The 26,828-nt window shown below is 38.5% G+C and overlaps 2 protein-coding genes across 12 annotated transcripts in view; one reads left to right on the plus strand and one right to left on the minus strand.

Annotated features, from left to right (window-relative positions):
- The window catches only part of SNW1 (SNW domain containing 1), a 33,830-nt gene extending 10,130 nt beyond the window's left edge, over nt 1–23,700 (minus strand). Inside the window, exons 1-8 of the mRNA XM_077910170.1 lie at nt 23,543–23,700; nt 18,883–19,036; nt 13,341–13,502; nt 4,360–4,455; nt 4,159–4,265; nt 3,057–3,161; nt 1,971–2,040; nt 990–1,055 (exon numbers count right to left, since the gene is read on the minus strand). Coding sequence (XP_077766296.1) covers nt 990–1,055; nt 1,971–2,040; nt 3,057–3,161; nt 4,159–4,265; nt 4,360–4,455; nt 13,341–13,502; nt 18,883–19,036; nt 23,543–23,556 — 774 coding nt within the window. The 5' untranslated portion in view covers nt 23,557–23,700. The remainder of the gene's footprint in view (nt 1–989; nt 1,056–1,970; nt 2,041–3,056; nt 3,162–4,158; nt 4,266–4,359; nt 4,456–13,340; nt 13,503–18,882; nt 19,037–23,542) is intronic.
- ADCK1 (aarF domain containing kinase 1) overlaps nt 23,010–26,828 on the plus strand; it is a 147,284-nt gene continuing 143,465 nt past the window's right edge. For 8 of the 11 annotated variants that reach the window (XR_013386580.1, XR_013386581.1, XM_077910171.1 and 5 more), the window contains exon 1: nt 23,012–23,821. The gene's annotated coding sequence lies outside the window, so the exon portion shown is untranslated. Of the gene's footprint in view, nt 23,822–23,858; nt 24,095–26,828 lie in introns of those variants that run through there. The other 3 variants (XM_077910176.1, XM_077910177.1, XM_077910186.1) reach the window with 2 other exon arrangements.

Here is a 26,828-nt window from a genome sequence, read left to right on the forward strand (position 1 = left end):
CCATAGTCTTTATTCCCAATAAATGGGAGTGTTACAGAATCAGCTCAAGATATCACATAATTATATATAGGTTAATCAACCCAAACTGGATCATCCAATAATCTTTTTGTTTTGGTATGAGTATGTAACTTCCTTTAAGAAATAATTTATATTTAATCTACAAATTAAAGTAGTCTTCTTCACCAAAAAAAAAATAGAATTACAAAACATGATTTGGAGGAAAAAGGAAATAGTGATTAGAAAATATATGTTTCATGGGTGCCTGGGTGGTTCAGTCAGTTAAGTGTCTTTTGGTTTTGGCTCAGGTCACGATCCCAAGGTCCTGGGATTGAGCCCTGAGGTGGGCTCCATGCTCAGTGCAGTCTGCTTGTCCCATTCCCTCTGTTCCTCCTCTCCCTTGAGGATGCACGTGCGTTATTTCAAATAAATAAATAAATAAGTAAATAAATAAATAAAATCTTAAAAAAAAAGGAAAAGAAAATATATTTTACATTGTTTTGCAGATTCTTTATGACACCCGGAAGCATTGATGCTTAGAGATCGATCTATCTATCTATCTATCTATCTAGGATTTAAATAGTTCACGCATATTGTTATAAACAGAAAAAAAATGTTTAAAAATTAAAAGACTGAATATATCCAAACATTTACTCTGTTTTGTCATATTATCATTTATACTGTTTTCTTTCAGAAATAGTTTTAGATATCAATTTCTAAATTTTCTAAAGAATACTATCATTCATTGATATGTTGTTACTCTATTCTATTCCTTTTCTATATGCTTCTTTTCTATAGTATTCATGTGACTGGCATACTAGGCTTCTATTACATTGAAAAAAAGAAAGTCACATAAGTTGGGTGTTCCTTTTTGAAAAACATTCAGTTAAGTGAGATGCTCAGGATTAGTGAAAGTTTCTGAGGCTGAAGCTCTTTCCTGTTTTCCAGTAGGTTCTAATAGTAGGAGACTGATTTTATGACAACTTAATTACCTTTGCATTTTTCCAGTTTGAAATACAAGGAGGAATCTTCCATTCTTGTTGCTCCTTCACAGTCATCTGAGTAGACAAAAGAATGGAAGAAGAGACACTTTTAGATTTGCAGTCCATCTAAAAACCATGTGCAATCTTTCCCTTCAAAGACAATTCAACAGACATTGACATATGAATAGATTTAGTCAAAGGCCAAAATTCCATTTGTTTGGTAGCTCTATATACTATGTTCCCATACCATGGTTTTTAGTAATAAATTTAATTTAAAAAACGGAAAATAATCTAGAAGTCATTTTTGATACTTATAAATGCTAATTAGTATTTTTCTGTATTTAAAGTGACATGAGGGGAGCCAGGGTGGCTCAGTCAGTTAAATGTCTGATTCTTGGTTTTGGCTCAGGTCACAATCTCAGGGTCATGGGACAGAGCCCAATTTGGGCTCTGTGCTAGCGGGGAGTCTGCTTGGGATTCTCTCTCTCTCTGCCCCTCCCCCCATTTACTCTCCAAAATAAATAGATAAATCTTTAAAAAAAATAAAGAATTGATCTATTAAAAAACAAAGTGATAAAACTTCTTTGAAGTGAAAAGTTGTTCTTTAAGTTGGATAATAAATCATACCTAAAAAATGTCATTCAGATTATCAGGGGCCTATTAGTCCTAGGTATTCAATTCCTATAACTATTGATAATATCTTGCTTGTCAAAGAGCAGACCCTGTTCATTCCATTAAGAGCAGGGGTCAGGCTAATAGCAAGAAAACTAATAGCTAACATTTTATATACATTCTCATAAGCACTCTGGAACTACACATTATAGTCCTGAGTGGGTCCCTATTTGAGCTTCAAAAACAAATTAAAAAATAGTTAAGTGTAGTAAAATGTACCTGTATATGCATCTAGGCTTTGTTCTGTGTGAGGTTTTTTTTTTAATAAAATTAGTAACTATGATAAAAAAAGATTAGCTAGACTACAGCAAAAACTACCTTTCGGCTAGGAGAATGCATGACAGGTGCAGGAGGAGAAGGTGGTCCTCGGGGAATTTTCTTATTAATCCTGAAGGATAAATCAAAGCACAACCAGAGTGTTATACATTTTTTTCCATTTTGGTTAATTTGTCTCAAATCTCTTCTTCCCATTTTTGTAAAGCTTCAAACATATACAAAAACAGAGTGTATAATGAATGCTCATCTATCACACATCACTCAGCTTCCACAACCGTTAAAACACAGCCAACCTTGTCACCATCACTACCCACCTCACCTCCACAATATCATTATCATTTCATAGAGTAATGTGCTTTTTTTTTTTTGTTATAGTGAAAAAATTTAGATTTATAGCCAGCTGGACTCAGTTTAGATGATCCCAATTTTGCTGGCAACATCCAAAGCATCATAGTCAGGAGCCAGTCAAACATATGCTTTGTTCCCCTATCAGGCCTGATCAAGGTGTTGATCCTGGCCACATCAATGTCGTAGAGCTTCTTCACAGTCTGTTTGATCTGGTTCTTGTTGGCCTTGACATCTATGATGAACACAAGTGTGTTGTTGTCTTCTATTTTCTTCATGGCTGACTCGGTAGTTGGGGAACCTGATGATGGCATAGGGATCAAGCTTGTTTCTCCTTAGAGTGCTCTTTCAAAAATACGTGGGCTGCCTTCAGAGACGTAGGGTCTTGGCTCATCAGAATGCAGCTGAAATGCAGATCTTTTTTTTTGTGACTGTGGATGCTTTTCAGCACTGCTTTCTGTGGCCTGTCACTACAGATTAGTTTGCATTTTCTAGTTTTTATAATTGGAGTCATACAGAATGTACTTGTTTTTGTCTGGTTTCTTTTACTCAGCATAATAATTTTGAGATTTATCCATGTTATTTCATGTATTAAAAGTTTATTTTTTATTAAGTTACTGTCAATTAATATTGTTTTAATTGTTTTAATATCAATATTTTTCCATGTATAGATGTCCCACAATTTACTTATCCACTAACTTACTGATGGACATTGGAGATATTTTTCTCCTCTAATATCTTTTTTAAGAATAGTGCTTTATTCTCATGGAGCCATCTACTTACTTGAATCTTGGAGGCTCCATTGGATCTTTCTGCATTTCTACCATCCGAATAACTCTCTGTTTAGCTCCAGAGTTGAAAGCCACTCCTTGCTGAGATGGTGTGTATCTGAAGAATGCAAATGAAACCAAAGGTATGACTAGTTCAAACTCAATAGGTATTTTTTTCTGTTATAATTCTAAGCTAGACTATACTGTCAATTCTTTTCATAAAGTATTAATAGAAAATTTACAAAATATTTAGACAGAGCAGGTAGCAATGGAGATAAGAGAACTAACAGCAATTATGAGTTATAAGCAAAATGTGAACTAGAGTCATATTAGCTTGCAAATAATCCATCCCCCTTCGTTTTCTACCATGGAAGGCATGGTGTTCAATTCCACAAATAAGAGGTCTAAGAAATGGTACTTATTGTGTAAGTTTGCATTTACAGAAGAAACGCCCCAGAATATTCTCAGCACATAGCTTAGAAATTAGTAGTTCTTGACTAATCATAGGTTGTAAAACAGAAAAAAAATAACAGTAGCAGCCCTAAAACTCTGAATTTTCCTGTAATACCTACATGTGAATCATCTCTTTATACAAGATTTTAGTTGAATGAAATACCTCAAAATTTAGATTATAAAGATGGCTATTATATTAATGATATTAATACACTGTTATTGTTATTATACTGTTATTACATATAACTATTTAATAAATTATGACATAACCAATATACCATTTATACCACTACGTAAATATTATGTAAATATACATTATATAAAACCTATTATAAAAAAAATAAAAATAAAAAAATAAAAAAACAAAAAAATAAAACCTATTATAAATGGGAAACTGTAAGTAGTATTTGTGGTTTGGATCATATGCTGTAATTGTTAATTTCTACAAACAAAAAATATGTTTTGAAAATAGCATAATAGCTAATATCTTCTAAGTGATAAAGATTTTTCTGCTTTCAATAGTCTGCACAGAGTCAACAGGCTTCACCTCATTATTCAAAAAATTGCATTTCCAATTGTGACTAAGAGGATAGTGAAAGAATATCAAGACTCTCAACACCAATCAAGTCCTACATGAAACAGACTTCCAGGCAAGATCATACCGAATATACTGAGCAGGAGCCAGTTTATCAGCAGCTCGAACTGGCATGGCTGCAGCAACCTTCTGTGATACAGATTTTTCTAAGGCTACTCTTGTCTTTTCTGTTATCTGAAATAAGAAATACCACATTGAGTGGTCTGCAAGTTAATACATATGTAAAAAGTCATCTAAAATAATTATATATCTTTCAATGCCTTGTTACCTCTTTAATGGCTTCTTCATCAGGTCTTTGCAGATCTGGATCATCTGCATTCATGACTTCCTTGGGAACCAGGTCAGTATACTTGCTATAAATGACCTAAAATGTTCAAACAGAAGCAGGCTCAAGAAAAGCAGAAAATGAAAAGAAGCAACCTCATTAAGTCATTTCAGAAGTCAGCACACTTACAAATTTGGGACACAGATTTTTGTCTTTTAGATTTTAAAACCAAGGAAGCTTAAAATATATACACAAATTATTGCCCTGGCTATATAAGTTAATAATTTTCCTTTGACCTCATGCATTTAAATTATTTGAGATCTTCTAATCAAGTCAGTATCCAAATAAATTGTGCCAACAAAATCTTATGCATCAGTGATCCCTATTTTTGAGGCTAAGACTTGAAATTAATGATGATATAAATTGCCTATAGCACCATTATCTTGGATTATAAGCTCATCAGGATTTAAGTCAGGTTACCAAATAATTTCCAAATTCAGGGCCTGGAAAATTTATTGACCTCACCCTACTTATGTTTGTCTTTTCTGGCATCAACTATATTCACAGACTAAGAAAATAAACATGTGCCATGGTTAAGAAACCCAGAATACTTTCTTCTGTGGGAAAAAAAGAAAAAACAAAACATATTCTATATACACAACTTATTTCATACTCATTATCCAAACTTAGGATGGCTATAATTTCTACTGGGTTTGCCATGTTTCTATGAGGCTGACGCTAATGGTAGGCTCCTACCAAACAGAGTATTACTTACTTTTGGGTCCATCTATACTTTTTGAATACTTTCATAAAAACTTACATGGCAGACTTTAGAGAAAAAAAAGAGGTACTGGAAATTTAGCAAAAGGAGGGCATTCTAGATTTTGCTGCTTGAGTCAGGAATTTGTGATACACATATAAAAAAAGAACAACTAATGAATATGAGAGAAAACCAAATTCCCAGGTACTTGAGACCTTCAGAAATCACTACTATAAGCCAAAGTCTTATAACAATAACTACATTCTACCATGCCATTACTCAAAAACAGCTTAAAGGAGGAGTGCTTGGGTGGCTCAGTCAGGTGTCTGCCTTTGGCTCAAAGGGCCCCAGGCTGGGATCATGGCTCGTGAGGCTCCCCGCTCAATTGGGGAGCCTGTTTCTCCCTATCCCTCTGACCCTAAACCCCTATCCTCTTTCAATAAATAAATAAAATCTAAAAAAAAAAAAAAAGCTTGAAGAAGGGGTGCCAGGGTGGCTCAGTTGTTATTAAGCCACTGGGTGGTGGTGGTGATCCAACTGCACATGGGGCTCCGTGCTCAGCATAAAGTCTGCTTTGCTTGTCCCTCTTCCTCCCCATCCTCCACTTCTACTCTCAATCCCTCTCTCAAATAAATAAATAAATAAATAAATAAATAGATAGCCAAAAACTACCTTAAAGGAAATGCAGGCTATTCTTAATTTCTTACTTCAAACATCAGAGCAAAAAACACTTCATGGCCTATATAACCTGACCTGGCTTTCCAAAGTGGCTTTAATCTCCCCCTGTACCTCTCACTTCCTCATTCATTATGCTTCAATTACATTAGCTCTTCCTGTTTTTTGAACACAACATGCTTTTTCCCCAAGTTCTGGGCCTTAAAAGTATTGTTCCTAGTTCTCCATGTGAGTTCTCAACCTTTGAGTATCAGTTCAATGGTCATGAATGCATTGATGAGGCCTCTCCTGACTACCCTTGCTAAAGCAGCAACTCCTCCCAACCCAATCACTCAGTGTCACAGCACTCTGATTACTGTCTTCAAAGCATTGCTCATAGTATGGAATTATTTTCCATTTTACTTGTTTATTTATATACTCTATTAAAGTAATAATATTAACTAAAATTTATTAAGCACTTATTTTGTGGCACTATTCTTTGCCTTATATATATTAACTAATTGAACTTTTCTGTTATCAATTCTGAGGTATGTACAATAATTATACCTGTTATTAATGAGGAATCTCTTATTCATTAGTTATCTCCAGGGTTTGTAACAATGCCTGCTCCACAGGAGGCACTCAAGTCAGTATTTTTTGTACAAATGAATGAATATATGAATTTTAGAGATGCTCAGTTCTATGCTAAAGGTGATTATATTTTAGGCCCTATAGAATGTTCTCTATAATCTGTGGATTTCTCAGAAAAAAGTATCTCATGGCTACAGACTAAAATCCCTAGCTTGTTTTTTCTCAGGAATGAGACTAAGGATGAGGGAAGAAAATGTAGATAGTTTACCACAAAACATGACCACTGATATGTGAACTGCTAGTATCATCAACCTCTCAGTGTTTATTTGGAAGGGACCTAAAACTCACTCTGGGGACAAGAGTGAGGCTCAGTACATTAAGATCACACAGCTAGTAAGTAACTGACCTCAAAAGTCATATTTCTTTTCAAGATGGAAAAATTGATACCACATGAGTTTACAATTATATAATAATACTCTAGAAAATAATATCTAGACTAGGAAGAGTTAATTACTTTTACATAGCAATCATTACAGGAAGGGATTCTAAGTAAATGGCTCCCTGGTAGTCATATGTGCTCAACATAATTTAGCATACAAGAGCCATTTGCTGCTTCTTATTTGGGTATTCCAAAGTTAATAATCCTTTAAATGAGCATCAATAAGATTCTAGCATCTCACAAAGCTGAGTGAAGGACATCTGAAGAGCAAGATTCCTCCATGGTAATTAACTATAAAACCCCCAATTTTTATTGCTTTAGAATCAAATGTGCGGAAGAAACTCAGTATATCCCAGGAGGCAAGGTGGCTGGGGAGGGTTATCTGAAAAATACAATATACCCTAGAAGGTATGAGGAGCACAAATGAGCTCAAACACTATCTTTAGGCTTAGCTAGTTTGTGAAATCATAGGAACAAGGCAATATACAATCTTGGGGTCAGTTTAAAGTTGCTGGGAGTTATTTCTTTGGGGGGAGGAAGGCGTTACAGGCATTCTTTTGGGTAATTATCACATATGCAATATTTCCCATATAACTATTCCAGAAGGAAAAATGTAAATAACAAGGATTTTATTTCAAGATTTATCACTCAAGTCACAACTGGGGAAAAATAAAAGCATTTAGTTCCATCAAAATTTAATTCAAGAAATTTTTTCCTCTACCAATTTTGTATTACTATAAGTCTTATGTATACAGTATTTATTTTACATGTAGAGATCTATGGCCTTAGACTTGCCCTAGAATATTATCCCTTGCAATCTTGCCTTTTTCTTAATCTCTTATACCCAGGGATAGCATTTACCATTCTTGACCTTTCACTATTAATATTTCAGTGAGAACTCTGGTTTCTGAAAAAAACCAGATCTCTGAAATAAATCAGAAATCTTTGCACTATAATGCAAATTCAATAACCCAATAAGCTATTTTCTTCTTATGTCAAAGACTGTGAATATCAGCCCCTGAATGATAATGAATTTTTAAAGCCCCATTTTAAAGCCATATTTAGTAGCCAATTTCTACTTCCAAAACAGGAAAGTCGGTGGTTTTAAAACTGGGCATTGCTGCTACCTTCAAGGCACTACAGGAATTTAATAGGTAGTGGCAATTATGTTAAACATTACACAATGCTCAAGACAGTCCCAAACGATCAAGAAGTGTCCCCTCTTTCCATATGCATTTGCCAACATGTACCAGTTAATGTTGAATTATTAAATGCATTAAAAAACTTCATACGTTAACCCATCCACTTTTTAAAAAATTAAGATACTTACAAAATTAAGAGTAAGGTACAGAGTTTTCCTATATACATCCTATGCATGCATAGTTTCCCCTATTAGGTTAGGGTAAGAGGTTAAGACTTAGGGTTAGTATGAACCTCTGAGTGGTACTTCTATAAACTACAAATTTTGGATTCATCTCTAGTGGCTGCATTATAGACAAACATATAAAGCTTTCAGTGTACAAAGGACTATTACTTTAGAGACCTTATTTGGCCAGAATACTGAAATCTAAAAACAAACAGTTCTAATATTTCTACTTTACTTTCAAAACAAAATAATCACCAACATACACAGTTGTTAGAGAAAGAAGAAAACTTTCATTCTCTGGGTCAGTGAAAATTCATGGTTTCCAAATCTGAAATTTAATGCAAAATGGGCTAAAACAGTATGTCACTCAAAATTAGTCAACCTGCCAACACCAAACTATTGTCCTAAAGTGTTGCTTTCCCCAAGCAATGACAGGAGAGGTAGCACATACCAATAAAGAATAGTGATTATTCCAAAGAAGGAGAGATGTATCAAAACAAAGCAAGCCTAGTGAAGGCCTCCACGGTACAGGGGACATTTCCAATATATGTCCTACTGTATAGGGATCTATTTTTCCTTTTGCAGGAATGGACTATGCTTCCCTACTGGCTCAGGAGAGGTAGTTTTCTGTTATTCAATGAAAACTGCTATTGCTTCTTCAATAACCACTGATGAATGTCTGTGGGCCAAGCTGTCAGGGACTAAATTAGGTGCCAAAGAGGAAACCTAAAGATATAATAGAGCTTACAGTCAAATGACATAGATAGTCATGAATGGGTAGGTACAGCAAAAGGTGATGACTCCTATGATAAACATGGAAGAAGGAAGGAAACTCTGTCTAGCCAAGGGACATTAGGAAGAGTACCCTGAAACAGTGAAGAGCGAGCTGTGATTTGAAAGCGATAGAATTCAAAGGTGGGGGGGCTTTCCCATGCACAGGAGGACATCCACGGGAAGTTCCTATAGTAAGAGAGAAGGTGGCATATTAGGGGAGTCGCCAATAGTTCCTTACAGCAGATCTTGACAGAGAATGCCTGAAAGTTCTTTTTTTTTTAATTTTTATTTATTTTTTTAGTTTTTTATTTTAAGATTTAAAAAATGTTTTTAATTATATTTTTTAAAGATTTTACTTATTTATTCATAAGAGACACAGAGAGAGCAGCAGAGATATAGACAGAGGGAGAAGCAGGTTCCTTGTGGGGAGCCTGATGCAGAACTCAATTCCAGGACCCCAGGATCATGACCTGAGCCAAAGGCAGACACTTAATCATGGAGCCACCAAGGCGTCCATTAAAAAAAAAAAATTTTAGGGGATTCCTGGGTGGCTCAGCGGTTTGGTGCCTGCCTTTGGCCTGGGGCGTGATCCTGGACTCCCAGGATCAAGTCCCACATCGGGCTCCCTGTGTGGAGCCTGCTTCTCCCTCTGCCTGAGTCTCTGCCCCCTTGTCTCTTTCTTTGTGTCTCTCATGGATGAATAAGTAAAATCTTTATATATACAAAAAAATTTTAAGTCATCTTTATACCCCAATGTGGGGGCTCAAACTGACAACCTGGAGATCAAGATTTGCATGCTCCATGGCTGAGCCAGCTGGGTGCCATGAAAGTTTTTCTTCTCTAGGACAGGTACTCTAACAACCATGTACAATAGTGATTATTTTGTACTGAAAATAAATAGAATGGCTAAAACTGGACTTTTTATTTTTAGAATTTGGTATTCTAGTCATGTGAGCTGAGGCTAGGCTAGAAAGGTAAGAAAGGGGGTAAGTGGCCATTATAATATGGAGGTTGGCTGGTTCTTACCCTAAAGGCCATGGAAAGATTTTTAGCATGTACACTTGTGTGTGTATACATGGGAGAGAGAGAGTAAGTTAAACAAACAAACAAACAAGGATAAATTTGTTTTTCTAGGCAGGTAAGACAAATGCCAAGCAGAGGCTTCAGATTCTGCTGTGATAAATAAAGCAAGAAATGATAAGGGCCTGAATCAAGTAGCAGAGAAGAGCAGATACTTGAGAAGTATTAAGGAAGAAGATAAACCATGGTGACTAAGCAGAATGGAATGAGTACTCAACAAAGGCTTTTTAGAGAACATACCAGCTTTATATGTCACATCTGACATCTGAATATCCCTTGACCCAATAAATCCACTAAGAATTTATTTACACAAATATTCAGGTGCAAAAAAAGTATCTGCATATGGATCTTGAATAAAGTACTGTCTGAAAACTAAAAAATCAGAAATAACCAATGCTTTCTTCTTTTTTTTTTTTTTTAAAGAAACCGCCAATGCTGAAAAATAAAAATTCAGGCCCATGCACACCATGGACTTCTACACACATTTTTAAAAAATAAAACAGACCAGGGTGTCTGGGTGCTCAGTCAGTTAAGCCTCTAACTCTTGGTTTCGGATTTGGTCATGATCTCAGAGTTGTGAGATTGAGCCCCACGTTGGGCTCTGCACTCAGCGTGGAGTCTGCTTGAGTTTCTCTCTCTCCCTCTGCACCTCTCCCACATGGGTGTGCTCACACACTCTCCATCTCCCTAAAATAAGTAAATAAATCTTAAAAAAAAAATAAAGCAGACCTATATGTACTAATAAAAATCTTTAAAACATATTAAGTAAAAAGGCAAGCCTATAAAAGTTATGAATATTAAAATCTCATTCATATAAAAAAGATGTTTATGTGTAAAATATGTATATACTTCTTATATTTACCTCTGGGAAGTATTTACCTCTGGGAAATAAAGTGGGAGAAGTAGACAGGACTATATATACATACTTATGTACTGTTGGTATCTTCTACAGTAAGAATTTATTAGTGTATTTTAAAAAAAATCAATAAAATAATGGGAAAAAAAAGAACTCCCAGGCTTTTAGAATAGTCAATCAGGAGGATATCACTGCCAGTCACTGAGTTAGAGAATAGAGAAAGTATATTAAGTAGAAAATTATGCATTTAGGTTTGGATTTGATGAGTAGCACTTTGGGAAAATCTAATAGATCTGCCCTTGCAGACAGTAGATATAAGGACGTAGAGCCCAGGAGAGAAAATGGGGCTGGAGACACAGATCCAACAGTTACCAAAATGAGTGGCATTTTTAGCTAAGGGAATAAATTAGATTAGTCAGAGATGGTGTTGAGAGAAACAGAGTCTTAGAGACCTTTGCCAGAGTTTTTCTCAGCAGACTGGCTGAGGGGAGGCTGTATTACAGTGAAATGAAGAATGAAAGAAAGTTAAGAAAATCAGGTAGAAATGTGGTGGTAGCTAGAGGGAGCCTTGAGGGTAATCAGGAGAAAACTTTTCTTACAAAAGATGAGAAAAGCAAGCCTATTTAAAAGCTCATAGGAAGGAGCCAATAGAGGATGGAGGTAAAAGTCACAGTTGAGAAGAAGAATGAAGAAAAAGTGAGGCTGTAAAGGAGAGGGAAAGGAATGAGATCCAGGATACACTAGGGCAAGGTTAGGTTTACAGAAGAGCTTTCTTATAGAGACAAAAGGAAAAGTCAAGACAGAAAGCCAAGTGCAGGGTAAAGAAAGTAGACAATTTTCTTCCACTAGTCTTTATATACAAACAGATGTCACCTAGTCACCTGTTCAGCTGAGAGGGGATGGAGAGGAGTAGGAATTAGAGCTTGGAGGAACACCAAGGGAGCCCAGCTGAAACCTAAGACACAGATTTGCATGACAGTGTAACTGTTTTCCCTAATAACTCAGCAGTCTTGATGCAGGAACAGAGTATGCATTGTCATCAGTGCTATTAGAGGGTAAAATGAAAATGTTTCCAGGACAGAGAGACAAAGGACAGGTACTGAAACTTCTCAAGATTTTTCCCCAACATCTTCAATTTTAAAGAGATCTTACCTTTATGTGGAACACTTATTTACAAGAGAAAAAAACTAGGTCTTCTTTTTTTTTTTTTTTTTTTAAATTTATTTACGATAGTCACAGAGAGAGAGAGAGAGAGAGGCAGAGACATAGGCAGAGGGAGAAGCAGGCTCCATGCACCGGGAGCCTGATGTGGGATTCGATCCCGGGTCTCCAGGATCGCGCCCTGGGCCAAAGGCAGGCGCCAAACCGCTGCGCCACCCAGGGATCCCAAAACTAGGTCTTCTTAAAAAACAGTTTCTTAGCTCTGAGTGTAGCTGCTCTGTGATGAGATTATTTTAAGTGAATTTTATTTTTGGTCTTTGGATTACTTTGTAAGCAGGCCCATCATAAATCTGGATAGCAAGTGCCAGTTTTATGCTTAATGGGTAAAAAAGTCTGTGTAATTCAAAGGAATTGCTAAAATAATTAAATATCTATGCAAGTACTTTTTAAGTACGAGAAGAATTAGCAAACTATAGATGAATATAAATTGACAGGTGCCAGAATTGTAGATTTTTAACAATTTTCATGCACTTAAGAAATGTTAGTGCTATAAAAGAACTTAAAACAATTAAAGTTAAACAATTACAAATTGTTTTTTAAATATTAAACAAATAGATGAAAACCCTAAGTATATAGAAGTTTTCACCAATTTGGAGACTTCAAAGAAAAAAGTCATTGCTATTATGAAGTCATAATATACTGTTCGTATTGTTATAAAGCCCTATCTTCAGTTATCCTACGTATATTTCATTGCTACCTTTTTTTAAAAAATTATTTTGAAAGAGAGAGAGATCGCACCAGTAAGAGGAGGGGCACAGGGAGAGGGAGAGAAAATCCTCAAGCAGAATCCCCACTCAGGACGGGGCCCAACACAGGGTTGGATCCCAGGACTCTGAGCTGAAATTAAGAGTTGGAGGCTTGGGCAGCCCGGGTGGCTCAGCGGTTTAGCGCCGCCTTCAGCCCAGGGCCTGATCCTGGATCGCAGCCTTCAGCCCAGGGCCTGATCCTGGAGACCCAGGATCGAGTCCCACGTCAGGCTCCCTGCATGGAGCCTGCTTCTCCCTCTGCCTGTGTCTCTGCCTCTCTCTCTATCTGTATGTCTTTCATGAATAAATAAATAAAATCTTAAAAAAAAAAAAAAAAAGAGTTGGAGGCTTAACTAACTGAGCCACCCTGGTGCCCCTCATTGATACCTTTAACAAAACTAAATGGCCAGATATGTATCATTTCCATAAAATTAAAAAACAAACAAACCTCTTCAAAAAATTTTTACCAATGGGGGAAAAATCATTGAGAAGATTACCTTGTCTTTTGACTGTCCTTGCCGAGCAATTGCATCATATTTAATTTTTCCTTCAGCATCCACCTGAATGGCCAGTGCATTTGACATTTTTTTCTTTCGTCCCATATCCAGTGGATACTGGGCCACATGGATCTCTGGAAAAGCACCTCCATCTCCAAAATCCTATATATTAAAAAGAAAAGAAATAAGAATAATATTTAATAGTAACTTGAGATTCAAGATATATTCTTTCATTCAACAAATAATTATCGAGCCCTTGTTATGCTAGATGTTAGAGATACAGCAACAGAGAAAACAGAGGTCCCTGGTCTTGAACAGTGTACATTCTAGTGGGCAAAAATATAAAAAGCCTAATCTTTGGCTTGTGGTAAATGCCTTGAAAATATAATGGGATTGCAATGAGAGGCTACTTCTGATAGTGCGGTTGGGACAGCCTTTGTGATGTGAGCCAAAACCCGAATAATGAGAAATCAGGCATGGGAAGATCTGAAGGAAGCATTTTCTAGGCAGAGCAAATAGTGTGAAGGCCTTGCTGCAAAAATGAACTTGGAGGGATCCCTGGGTGGCGCAGTGGTTTGGCGCCTGCCTTTGGCCCAGGGCGCAATCCTGGAGACCTGGGATCGAGTCCCACATCGGGCTCCCGGTGCATGGAGCCTGCTTCTGCCTCTGCCTGTGTCTCTGCCTCTCTCTCTCTGTGTGACTATCATTAAAAAAAAAAAAAAAAAAAAGAACTTGGAATGTTCTAGGAAACAAGCGTCCAGTGGGGCTGGAACCTGCTGAGGACAGAGGAGCAGACACACAGGTGGTAAGTTTGCATGGGCAGACAGACACCTGATCACGAAAGGGATTCTAGACCATGGCAAGGAATTTGGATTTCTATCCATGTGGCAGGAAGAAATTAAGCAGAATGTTTAGGGCAATGAGAAGATTTTTAGTTTTAGCATATACGATTTTTTTTACTTAGGTGCAGTTCAAGATACAACAGCACAGAAATGTAAAGAATTTTTTCTTGGAACCAGATTTTAATAACATTTTTTAAAAAGATTTTATTTATTTATTTATGAGAGACAGAGATAGAGAGGCAGAGACAGAGGCAGAGGGAAAAGCAGGTTCCATGCAGGCAGCCCAATGTGGGATTTGATCCTGGGACTCCAGGATCACACCCCAACTGCTGAGCCACCTGGGCTTCCCTTCAATAACATTTATTCATGTCCCATGAAAAGCAAATAATAGAATAGGAAGGCCTCAGAAATGAGTTCACCACATTTTTAATGGTGACTATATACAATTATTTAGAAGAGAGGACTAAAACTTCTAAAGTAGAACAAGCTAAGTCAAGTCAGTTGATGAAGTTTAACATTACAAAAAAAGGTAGCTTATCAAACATTTATCAAATATAACTTTTAAATATTTTTGTTAAATTTAGTAGTATTCATTTAGGACCTTCTTATAATGTACAGAATCCACACTCATTTAATTCTTTTATTTCTCCAATAACTCATATTTTCATATGGAAAAAATTCAAGTTTAGAAAAGTTAGGTGATTTCCCTAAGATGTCATGGCTAGCATAGGCAGGAATTGAACTCGATCTTCTGACTCCAAAAAATTTTGTATTTTTTACTGAACTAAAATTCCTTTTTATCCCCCTAAAAGATTTTATTTATTTATTCATGAGAGACACAGAGAGAGGGGCAGAGATATAGGCAGAGGGAGCCTGATGTGGGACTTGATTCCAGGCCTCTAGGATCATGATCTGAGCCAAAGGCAGATGCTCAACCACTGAGCCACCCAGGTGCCCCTAAAATTCTCTTTTAGCTCAAAAAAGGGCAAATCAGTACTACTAAAAAATGATAGGAAAAAATATATATTTAAAGACTTTATTTATTTATTCATGAGAGACAGAGAGAGGCAGAGACATAGGCAGAGGGAGAAGCAGGCTCCATGCAGGGAGCCCAACATGGGACTCGATCCCAAGACTCCAGGATCATGCCCTGAGCTGAAGGCAGATGCTCAATATTTCTAAAAATATTTTTTCCTGGGATGCCTGGATGGCTCAGTGGTTGAGTGCCTCCCTTTGGCCCAGGGCATGATCATGGAGTCCTGGGATCCAGTCCCACGTCGGGCTCCCTGAATGGAGCTTGCTTCTCTCCCTCTGGGGAGGGGTGCACCTGATTGGCTCCGTTGGTATAGCATGCAACTCTTGATCTCAGGGTTGTAAGGCTGAGCCCCATGTTGGGTCCAGAAATTTCTTAAAAATAAATAAATGAATACATACATACATACATACATACATACAGTGACTTGGAGTAGTTCCTCTCTGGGATTATGCCACTAATCTGATAGGTTTATTTCTTTTTGTTTTGGATTCTCAGGCGTTGCTTAAAAAAATGCTTTGTGTGGGCAGCCTGGGGGCTCAGCAGTTTACTGCCGCCTTCAGCCCAGGGTGTGGTCCTGGAGACCGGGGATCGAGTCCCACAGTACCCTGCATGGAATGGAGCCTGCTTCTCCCTCTGCCTGTGTCTGTGTCTCTCTCAAATAAATAAATAAAATATCTAAAAAATTTTTTTAAATTTAAATTCTAGTTAATTAACATAGAGTGCAATATTATTTTCAGGAGTAGAATTCAGTGATTCATCCCATATAACAAGATAGGAAAAGATATTAAAATCATTTAGAGGTGATTTGATGAAGAAACTTTATGTAAATAACGACTTTTAAAAGACCTCCTCCTTCAAGAAATATTCCATTGGATCCGGGATATATGATTTCCTAGGTATGATATGCTGACTTGCTAAAGAAAACTTTTGACATTTGATTTTTAAATTTTTTTTTTAATTTTTTTTATTTTATTTATGATAAGCACACAGTGAGAGAGAGAGAGAGGCAGAGACATAGGTAGAGGGAGAAGCAGGCTCCATGCACTGGGAGCCTGATGTGGGATTCGATCCCGGGTCTCCAGGATCGCGCCCTGGGCCAAAGGCAGGCGCCAAACCACTGCGCCACCCAGGGATCCCTGACATTTTATTTTTAAATAATAAATTTATTTTTTATTGGTGTTCAATTTGCCAACATACAGAATAACACCCAGTGCTCATCCCGTCAAGTGCCCCCCTCAGTGCCCGCCACCCAGTTACCCCCACCCCCCGCTCTCCTCCCCTTCCACCACCCCTAGTTCATTTCCCAGAGTTAGAAGTCTTCCATCTTCTGTCTCCCTTTCTGATATTTCCTACCCATTTCTTCTCCCTTCCCCTCTATTCCCTTTCACTATTATTTATATTCCCCAAATGAATGAGTAATTTTGACATTTTAAAAAACAAAAAGTAAGGGCGAGGGAGACATTTTCTTACAAATTAGGCAGAAAATAGTTAAAGCATTTCCAAGAAAGGTGCTACCTGTACCCAGGCCATCAATATGACACATGCTCAGATTTGCTAGGGTTCTTGAACTAGAATAAGCACTTTAGAACTGTGGATGTGGCATTATGTGGTCATTAAGCCTGCCAGAAAATCATAGCTTTTCCTTTGAAAACTAGAACAAAATGCTTTCTCCATAGAACGTTCACTCCCCTACAAAAGCATTCACAGTATTTCCAGATTAGCTGGCCATTTTTGTTTGATTTTCAAATAAACTGTTCTGTTCCACCAGGATATATGAAACCATTCGTCAAGTAAGATTTTAAAAAGTTAATAGTCCCTGACTGTCCTAATGCTGAAATGGAAATAGGATGAGATTTCTGTTGTATGTAAAATGATGCCTGCCACCCCTGCCCTATAATCTGTTGAGAGGCAAACAAAGAATATCTATCATCCCTCAAAAGAGACACACTATCCTTTGGTTTGATAATGCCAATCACTACCTTTCTGTCCCAGGTAAGTGGGCATTATGATTATCTTTTATTTTGTCCTGCTTCTTACAAATATACTATCAGTGAAAACAAAAGAAACAACAACAATGCCTTAGTAATATTAATAAGACTGGTCTTTGCATATTAGAATATTAATTAAGTCTAGAAGAGGGCTGAGAAAAAAAAAAAAAAGGAAATTTTTTATGACATGATCTAGTTGGGAGTTTGTCTTCCAGGCTCTACAGAGTGTTCTGGTAGGCAGGGAGAATGCCAAACATGGGAGAGGCTGAGAATGCAGATGGCATCTTGCAGGGTGTGAAGCAACAGATTTCAGTCCAATGAATGCTTAGTTCACTATGAACACCACGTGGAAGCATATGAAAAAAGGTAAAGGCATGGACATTGTAAGGTAAAAATCACATTGTAAGGTAAAAATCACAACTGTAAAAGGAAAGAATGTAAGAAAGTGATAAAATGAAGATACTTGGCTACAAAAATGAATGGTTTAAGAAGAGAGATTTTTAATAGGGCAGGTACATTCCTTGGGAAGTGGAGGAAGGAAATTTGCAGGAGTCAGAATGAATATTAAGAGATGGAAAAGAAAAAGGCTCAATCAAAGAGGAAGTGGTCTTGGGGAGGCAAAATAGTTAAGTCTCAAATATTTGCTTTTCTCCCTAGATGAAAAAGGTGGTCAAGCATGAGAAATCTGCCCTGGAATTTTAGGGAAAGGATTACGTATTGAACTGCAGTACAAGATACACAGTAACTAGGAGGACAGGTACTGTCAAATAAGTTTCTTTTTTGGAAACAAGCTAGAGATATAAAAAGATCAGTCTAGATTCATCTTTCTCCTTACTGCCTCCAAACCAACAATCAAATTCTCTTATACTGGGACGCCTGGGTGGCTCAGCAGTTTGGCGCCTGCCTTCAGCCCAGGGATCCTGGGACCCCAGGATCGAGTTCCACATCGGGCTCCCTGCATGGAGCCTGTTTCTCCCTCTGCTCGTGTCTCTGCCTCTCTCTCTCTGTGTCTCTCATGAATAAATAAATAAAATATCAAAAAAAAAACTCTTATAGCTTCTAAAAAATTAATCTGTATATTAGACATATAGAAACATTCTCAAATTGAAAACAAGAAAACGGATGAAGAGAGGTCAGGATCTGCTGACTAAACAGTAACCAGCACAGGTATGATGCAAAAACACTTCTTATTATTTATTCTTTTAAACTCCTTGCCAGTGCTCTTGCCACTATACTTAATAGGAAGGAAATCAGAAAAGGAAACACTGCTGGAGTTTTCCCTGGAGGAAAGCTGTCTCTGCAGGGTTATGTGGCATTGTGCATATAGGGAGAAGGGAGGGAAAGGCACCCGAACATGAACTTGTTCTTTCATTTTCTCCTCTTACTTTCCTATTATTTTCCCTCTGCGGTAATTGCTAGATTTATAGAGGGTATGTTAGTTTCTTTTGTACATTTAATAGTTGGACATTAAGAAGCGACACAACCAGATATAATTCTCTCATGTTCACAAAGCAGTGATACTAAGCCAGAAGAAAAAGATCAATGCCCTAAGAGGAGTACATGTCTTAGGAACTCATCACCAGGATTTCTAGCATATTGGCATTCATGTGCAGACGTTCTATGGTTTAAATTTATTTTACAAGGGTATTATAATAAGTGTTAGCACAATTATTTACCTCTAATAATCGAGGTATCCAGCCTTTCCTGTACCCATATGGGGGAGGTTCTCTTCGGGATGAGACCAGTGAGGTCTGTCTTGATCTCTGGGATCTTGCTTTTTCTTCAGCCTCAAGCTGGTCCTGAGATAGCTGAGTAGGTGCAGGTAAAAAGCTATAAGCAAAGATAATGAAAGTCAGAATTGTAAAAAATTCTCACATTAGATCATTGCAATTTGGCCATCAGAGGCTATTTTACCATAATACTTTTTTCTCTTTAGCAGGTCAAACATGTCAATGATTTATGGCAGTATTAAATATCAGTCATTTTATTTTGTCTGGAAAGAAATAAGTACTCAGAGATATACAGTAAAACACGTTTGACTAGGATGCAGGCAAATGATGCCCAAATAAAAAATTAATAGGTATTTCATATAATAAATAAACTATTGAGTTTTTATGCTTCTACGTTTCCTTTCTTATAACAAGGAAACATTCTCAGTTACCAGTGGCCAACTGTCCAATATACAGTTGCACTAGTGTCTTTCCTACTTTCATACTCCTTATTTTTAACTGCTTTACTCTTATGCTTCTTACTTTTAACTATTTTAGCATCAATACAAAAAAACAAGGATTAGCACTGAATGTAACAAAGAGGTGGACAAAAGAAAGAAAATATAAACTGCATATTTAAGTGTGTTTTACCAAAGGTATCTAATTTAGAATGCAGTTTAAAACTTAGGAAGTCAAAGATTCAAAGCAGAAATCCTAAATATGTACTTTGTTACTCTTTAATCAAAGCAGCCTTTCTACCAAGCAATTCTTAGCAACTTTGAAGTGTGATAAATGTTACTACAGAGATATCCCAAAGTACCACAAAAGGATTCCAGTAATAAATAATACATTTAATGGAAAAGTTAAGGTTTCTTTGTAATTCTTGGTTAGTAAGCATATTTCAGTAAGCAACAGAACTTATTTATTCAAAATATTTATTGAGCACTTGGGTGCAGGTACTGTGCTAGGTAGGCAATGAGACTATAAACTGAGAAAGACCGGTTACGTCTTGCAGAGGAGAGACAATTACTCATACAAATCCACAATCACAAATTGTATTAAAGCTGAAGGAAAAAATACAGAGGGCTATACACAAGAGGGATCTATTCTAGAGTTGGGTACTATGATGGATAAGAACCCAGAGTTCAAATCCTACCTATGCAAGGTAGTAACCCAGATAAGTTACCTACCTCTCTGAAACTGTTTTCTCATCTGTAGAGGCAGATCAAAAGATGACCTACCTCACAGAGTTGCTCTAAGTACTAAATGAGAAAATCGATGAACCCCCTTCACACAGTGTCTAAATATTATTCAATACATACTTGATTATTTGGATCTGTTCCACAATTCCCCCCAATTTGGGTTTGTTGCACCTACCATGCTCCCACAAGACCCCCTATATACCACTATTATAATCTGTCTTACTGTTTTAGAATTATCTACTCATTTACCTTTCTTTTTCTCACCAGAAACTTGCAGGAATCATGCTTTCAGCTTCTTTCATCCCTAACTCTTTAGGCATTGTCTAGCTCACAGCACATCCTTTCCTACAGTGCTTTTACAGTAAACTCTTAAGAAAATTTTTAAAAAAATATTTTATTTATTTATTTATTCATGAGAGACACAGAGACATAGGCAGAGGGAGAAGCAGGCTTCTCTCAGGGAGCCCGGTGTGGGACTCGATCCCACAACTGGGATCATGCTGTGAGCCAAAGGCAGATGCTCAACCACTGAGCCACCCTGGCATCGCTCATTCATTCATTCTTAAAGATTTATTAAGTAATTTCTACATCCAACATGGGGCTTGAATTTACAACCCCAAGATCAAGTCTCATGCTCTACTGAGACAGCCGGTGCCCCCACCCTAGATCTTTTAGTCCTTGTTTCTTAGCATTGATTTCTCTGCTCAATTATACCTCCCCAGAGCTGTTTTCTGACCATCTCAATCAAAACACCACCACCCCACTCCACATTTTGAGTCATTCTCTGTCCTTTTATCTTTATTTTATTCCTAATCACTACCTGATATTGCATTATTGATTTGTTTACATACAGATAGATAAGTAGTTTGCCTTTCCTAGACTGTAAGCTCTTCGAAAATAAAGGAGTTTGCCAGACTGATTTAATACTGTAAAACCAGCACAGTGTCTGGCACATGGTAGATCTTCAACAAGTATTTGTTGAATGATGAATGAATGGATGGAGGACTGGAGTCAAAAGTTTTGGGCTTTTACCATAATTCTATTCAGTATAACTCATATACCCAATTCATAGGAAGGATACAAAGATAGTGTAAAGAAGCCAAAATACTTATTATTTTCTCTATTCTTTACCTTCTGCTGTAAGAACTGATTACTAAGATGATCCAAAGGCAGGCAGCCTGCCAAATCAAAGGGTCCAGACGATACAGTAAACAAGTAACTTGGCCTGGATTAGGGTCTGAACATACTCTAGCCTTCCAGAGGGTCTTAATTTTGCTTTTCCTTGTAAAAGATGACATTCCCACAAGAGGCACACTCCTGTGGTGGCAGGATAGGGGAAAGGGGTACATAGTGGGCTGTGGGCTGTATATGTAAGCAGAAAGTCTACCTCAGTGGTTCTCAACTGGGTGGCAAAATAACTACAATGTAGGTATTTGATAATGTCTGGAGACATGATTGTCAAGACTTAGGGGATAGGGAATGGGTGAAGGGGAGGGAGGTGCCTCTGGCATCTAATGTATAGAGGCCAAAGATGCTGCTAAACATCCTACTACTATACACAGGACAGCCCCACACCAGAATGAATCATCCAGTCCAAAACCTCAACAGTGCCACTGTTGAGACATCTTTTATTTTTATTTTTTTTTAAGATTTTATTTATTCAAGACAGACAGAGAGAGAGAGAGAGAGAGACAGGCAGAGGGAGAAGCAGGCTCCATGCAGGGAGCGGGACATGGGACTTGATCCCAAGTCTCCAGGATCACGCCCTGGGCTGAGCGGTGCTAAACCGCTGAGCCACGGGGACTGCCCACTGTTGAGACACCTTGGTCTACCCTTTCCCCTTTACCAAATAAAGCATATTAAATGCAAGTAATATTATTAGATACATAACCCCAAATACAGTTGCATTTAGAGGACTAAATCAGTATGACCTCAAATCTTTAGTTAGTCACAATAACTGGTGACACCAATACTGCAACACATCAATATGTTAAGTCCCTGCCGTTAAGTAATCCTTGGTAGGTCTTGGAGATAAGGTAACACTTCACCTGCAATCAAATCAACCAGAGCTCACCGAAATCAGAAAACTATGTAGCCTCCAAGACTAGCCATTTAAGGACTGCATTCTGCCGCTGCAATTTTAAGCCCACAATAACCCACAAGATCTGTTATTTTCCCTGTGTCCTTTTCCACAAATACCTTCCCTCACAACCCTGGGAATCTTTGCCACAGTGCCTCCCACCTGGAGGCGCACTCAAATGTTTGCTGCTTACTAAACTGAACTCCTTAGTTCATCCAACTTATTCAGTCTAATTCTTTTTGCACTTAAGGTTACTACCACACAAGTGAGCATTCTGTGCTGTTCTTTCTTCCGTATCTGTATGCCTTGGACCCTACCTTCCCTGCAAAGACTGTTAGGTGGCTTTTTTTTGGTGTGTGTGTGTGTGTGTATACACACAGGCCCTAGGATATAGAGAGAGCAAGGCACCCAAAATTAATTCCCCCCAAAAACTTTCTGATTAAAACGTTTTGTGGGATCCATAACTGCCATCAGCCAGGAAAAAGAAGCGTGAGGAGAATCAAGCATGTTTAGGGAGCTCAAGCCGATGTCCCAAAAACGATTTCCCTCACAGGCATCTTTGACAACTCAACTTTTCCTGCTTGCGTCCGCATACGGGAAGTTTTTCTTCTCAGATGGGGCAGCAGGTCGCGGACTAGCAGGAGTTATGTAACTCCTCGGAATCTCCCCCCCCCCCCCAAAGGCGGGGACCACTTTACACGCGGTTACCAAGGCAACCGAGAACAGCAAAAATCTGAAGTGGTTCTATCTACGTAAGAAATTCTAAGGTCCAAGTTAAAAGTGCGGAGCAGCGGCTCATTACTAGTAGACAGTGGCCAATTAAAAAAAAAAAAAAAGATCTGTGTTCGGTGCCGGGCCCCTCACCTCACATCTTTTTTTTTTTTTCTTCAGGAATCCTGGTTTCGGGGCACAGACGAGACTTCGGCAGACACACGGCGGTAAAGCCGGCTCGTCGGCTCCCGCCGCTTCACTTCGTCCAGACAAATAAGCCACTGCCCTCCACACCCCCACCGCGCCCGCCCGAGGCGCGGACCGGACGCTCGGAGCGCTCTCCACAACCCCGGGATGCGACTCCTTGGCATCCGAGGCCGGAGAACTATTTGTCGCGCCAAGGCTCTCGGCCCTCGTGAGGGGACGAACTCGACCCGGGAAACCGCTGAGGAAAGACCCCAGCTTCCGTGAGGCCTAGTCGCCCCGGAGGCCTGCAGGAGGGCCTAGCCGCGGTCCCAGCCCGTGTCGCTCTGTGCCCCGCGCCAGGTCACCGCCCGGAGACAGTGGGCAGAGAAATAAAAAACGTGGGTACTCCCAGACCCTTCCGTATCGAGGACCCCCATCAACAACCCACCTGGTGAGCGCCATCTTCTTCCGCTTCTTCCAGCGCGAGCGACAGCACCGCGGGGCGGGTCTTTCCCCTGGACGAGGAGGGGAAAGGAAGGAGCACGCGATGCGCAGGCGCCTCGGCCGAACGGCCTTCTGGGATTCGTAGTTCTTTGGACAAGAGAGTGCGATTCTGTCCTAAGCCGACCGCGCGGTTATCATGAGACTAAGGCTTCAGTTAAGGCAGATGCATCGCTGGTACCCTGTGACGGAATAGGGCGTTCCCTATTCTTCCAAAATAACGGAGGTGAGGTGCCTTTTAAACCGCTTTATTTTATTCCCCACTCAGTCTCATTCCCCGTGTAGTCATCCCCAACACAAGAAGAGTATCCTGGGAATGGCAACGTTAAATAAAAGGGTGACAGGGTTTTAAAACAATGGGAAATCGGGAGACTGTCGAAGGGAGAGTTTGGGAACGCTCCAAAAATACTCACACTCGAAACTTTTCTTTGAACTCTGCCCCCTACCTCCACACCCCACCCCCAAAACACTGTCCTGGGGAGGTCTGGTGTGATCCTCGGTAAGTTGCCTTTACAGCACTTCTTTTGTGTATTATGTATGCTTTTATGTATGTGCGTGTTTAGACGATGTGTTTAACGTAGATTATGGATTAGACATAATCTTTTTTTAAGATTTTATTTATTTATTCATGAGAGACATGGAGTGAGAGGCAGAGACACAGGCAGAGGGAGAAGCAGGCTCCACGCAGGGAGCCGGACTTGGGACTCGATCCCCGGTCTCCAGGATCACGCCCTGAGCCAAAGGCAGATGCTCAACCCGCTGAACCACCTAGGCGTCCCAAGACATAATCTTTTTTTTTTTTTTTTAAAGATTCTATTTATTTATTTGAGAGAGAGAACTAGCAAGATAGGGGGTGGGTACTGGGGGAGAGAGAAAAGCAGGTTTCTCCCTGAGCAGGGAGCCCCACACTGGGCTGGATCTTGGGCTAGATCCCAGGAACCTGGGACCATGACCTGCGGTGAAGGCAGAGGTTTGACGGACTGAGCCCCTAACCATAATCTTTGACACACTGATAGGATAAATGAAATTTGCTTACAAATATTGGAGAGAGGGAAGTGGGTGGAGTATAGATGAAATGGGAATAGCCATTTCTGATCACTGTTGAAGCTGGATAATGGGGAATTGGATGTTTATTATACTAACACGTTTGACATCTTCCACGACAAAAAGTAGATAACAAATTTTTAGTTGTAGTATGGGACACATAGAGAAAGATGCATACACCGTAAGTGTACAGCTCTTTGAATTGTCCTGAACCAAACACCCTACTTTGAGCAGCAGAAGCAGAATCCACTACCCAGGGTGACTCAAATTTCTGGTGTGACAAGATGTTGTAGATTCATCTAGTACTTTTCTAGATATACTGATTCCAAGTCATTTGGAATGACTTGGAATCAGTCATTTCTCCAAGAAGCCCTCCTTTAAGTGGGAAAGCGATATTTTAGAGAAAACAATCTGGATGCTACAAATAAATATTCATTGTTACTGGGTTGATTATTGTTTGTAAGCCTCTTTAGTCAACAGAACTAAAAAATTTGGATATACACACATATTTTTTGAGAAAATGCACCATGCATTTACATTAATATTTTTCAACTCAAATTTAGGATTACACAGATTTTACTTAACTTTGATTTTTATATGCATATCTCTTCTGAAAATCTTGGTGCCTAATGGCATTAACATAATTACATATGGCAATAACAATTTATTAACAAAATTAACATAATTGTTTTACCCTACTGTATATATAAAATAGTTTCAGAATAACATTACTAAAATGATTACTAAACATATGCTTAATGATAATAGTTTCTGCTTTTTTTTAAATAATTCTTTTTGCCCTTAGAGTATATCTCTCTAGGTGTGTATAGTTAAATTGCATTGCTTTAATGTTATTTAGGGAGGGGTGCACCTGATTGGCTCAGTTGGTATAGCGCGCAACTCTTGATCTCAGGGTTGTAAGGCTGAGCCCCATGTTGGGTGTAGAGATTTCTTAAAAATAAATAAATAAACCGTGACTTGCAGTAGTTCCTCTCTGTGGGATCCACTAATTTGATAGTCAGGTTTATTTCTTTTTGCTTTGGATTCTTAGGCGTTGCTTAAAAAAATGTTTTATGTGGGCAGCCCAGGTGGCTCAGCAGTTTAGCTCCACCTTCAGCCCAGGGTGTGGTCCTGGAGACTGGGGATTGAGTCCCATGTCGAGCTCCCTGCATGGAGCCTGCTCCTCCCTCTGCCTGTGTCTGTGCGTCTCTCTGTGTGTCTCTCATGAATAAATAAATAAAATTAAAAAAAAATGCTTTGTGGAACAGTTGCATGGCTTCAAAGCCAAAATTTACCAAATAGGTAGTACATTTAGAGAAGTCTAGATTCTTTCCCTGACACTTCTGTTGTCTTCCTCTCCTCTCCCTATAGACAAACCTTAGAAAAAAATTTTTATGGTTTATCCTTTCACTTAAAAATATACACAGATACATATATATTTCTATGCTTCTCTTACTCAGACAAATGGTAGATACCACACACACTTTTCTTCACCTTCCTTTTTTTCAATTATTATATCTCGGGAGATCACTCTTTTGCAGTATGTAGAAATCACATTGGAGATTTTGAGCAGAGAAAACACGTGACCTGATTTGTGTTTTAAGAAGATTGTTATGACTGCTGTGTTGAAAATGGATTCCAAGAAACAAGGAAGGGAACAGGGAGACCAGTTTGGTGGCTTTTGTGATAATTCAGGGGAAAGATGCTGGTGGTTTAGGGAGGGAGGTAGTAGTAGAGATGGTAAGAAGAGATTGGAATCTGGATCTATTTTGAAAGTAAGATTAACAAATTTTAATGATAGAATTGATGTGAAGTATGAAAGAGAATAATCAAGGATGGCTCCAAAGGTTTTTGTCTGAGAAATTAGAGGGATGGAGTTGCCACTTACTAAGATGGGAAAATTGCAAGAGGGTCATTTTTGTGGAAAAAGATCAGGAGTTTGGTTTTGAACATATTACATTTGAAATGGTTATTTGGCAAAGACAGCCAACTAAAGATGCCATGTAAGCAGTTTTATATACAAGTTCAAAGTGTGGGGAGAAATGTCTGGGCTGGAGACTTTCTGGGGTAGATGGTATGTAAATTGATGATACTAGATGAGATCACCTAGGGAGTGAGTATAGCCACAGAGGAGAAATGGTTCAGAGGCAGTTTGGACAGTTTGGCAGTTCAGAAACCAGCGAAGGACA

Source organism: Canis aureus, chromosome 9, assembly GCF_053574225.1.
Source record: "Canis aureus isolate CA01 chromosome 9, VMU_Caureus_v.1.0, whole genome shotgun sequence".
NCBI classification, from domain to species: Eukaryota; Metazoa; Chordata; class Mammalia; order Carnivora; family Canidae; genus Canis; species Canis aureus.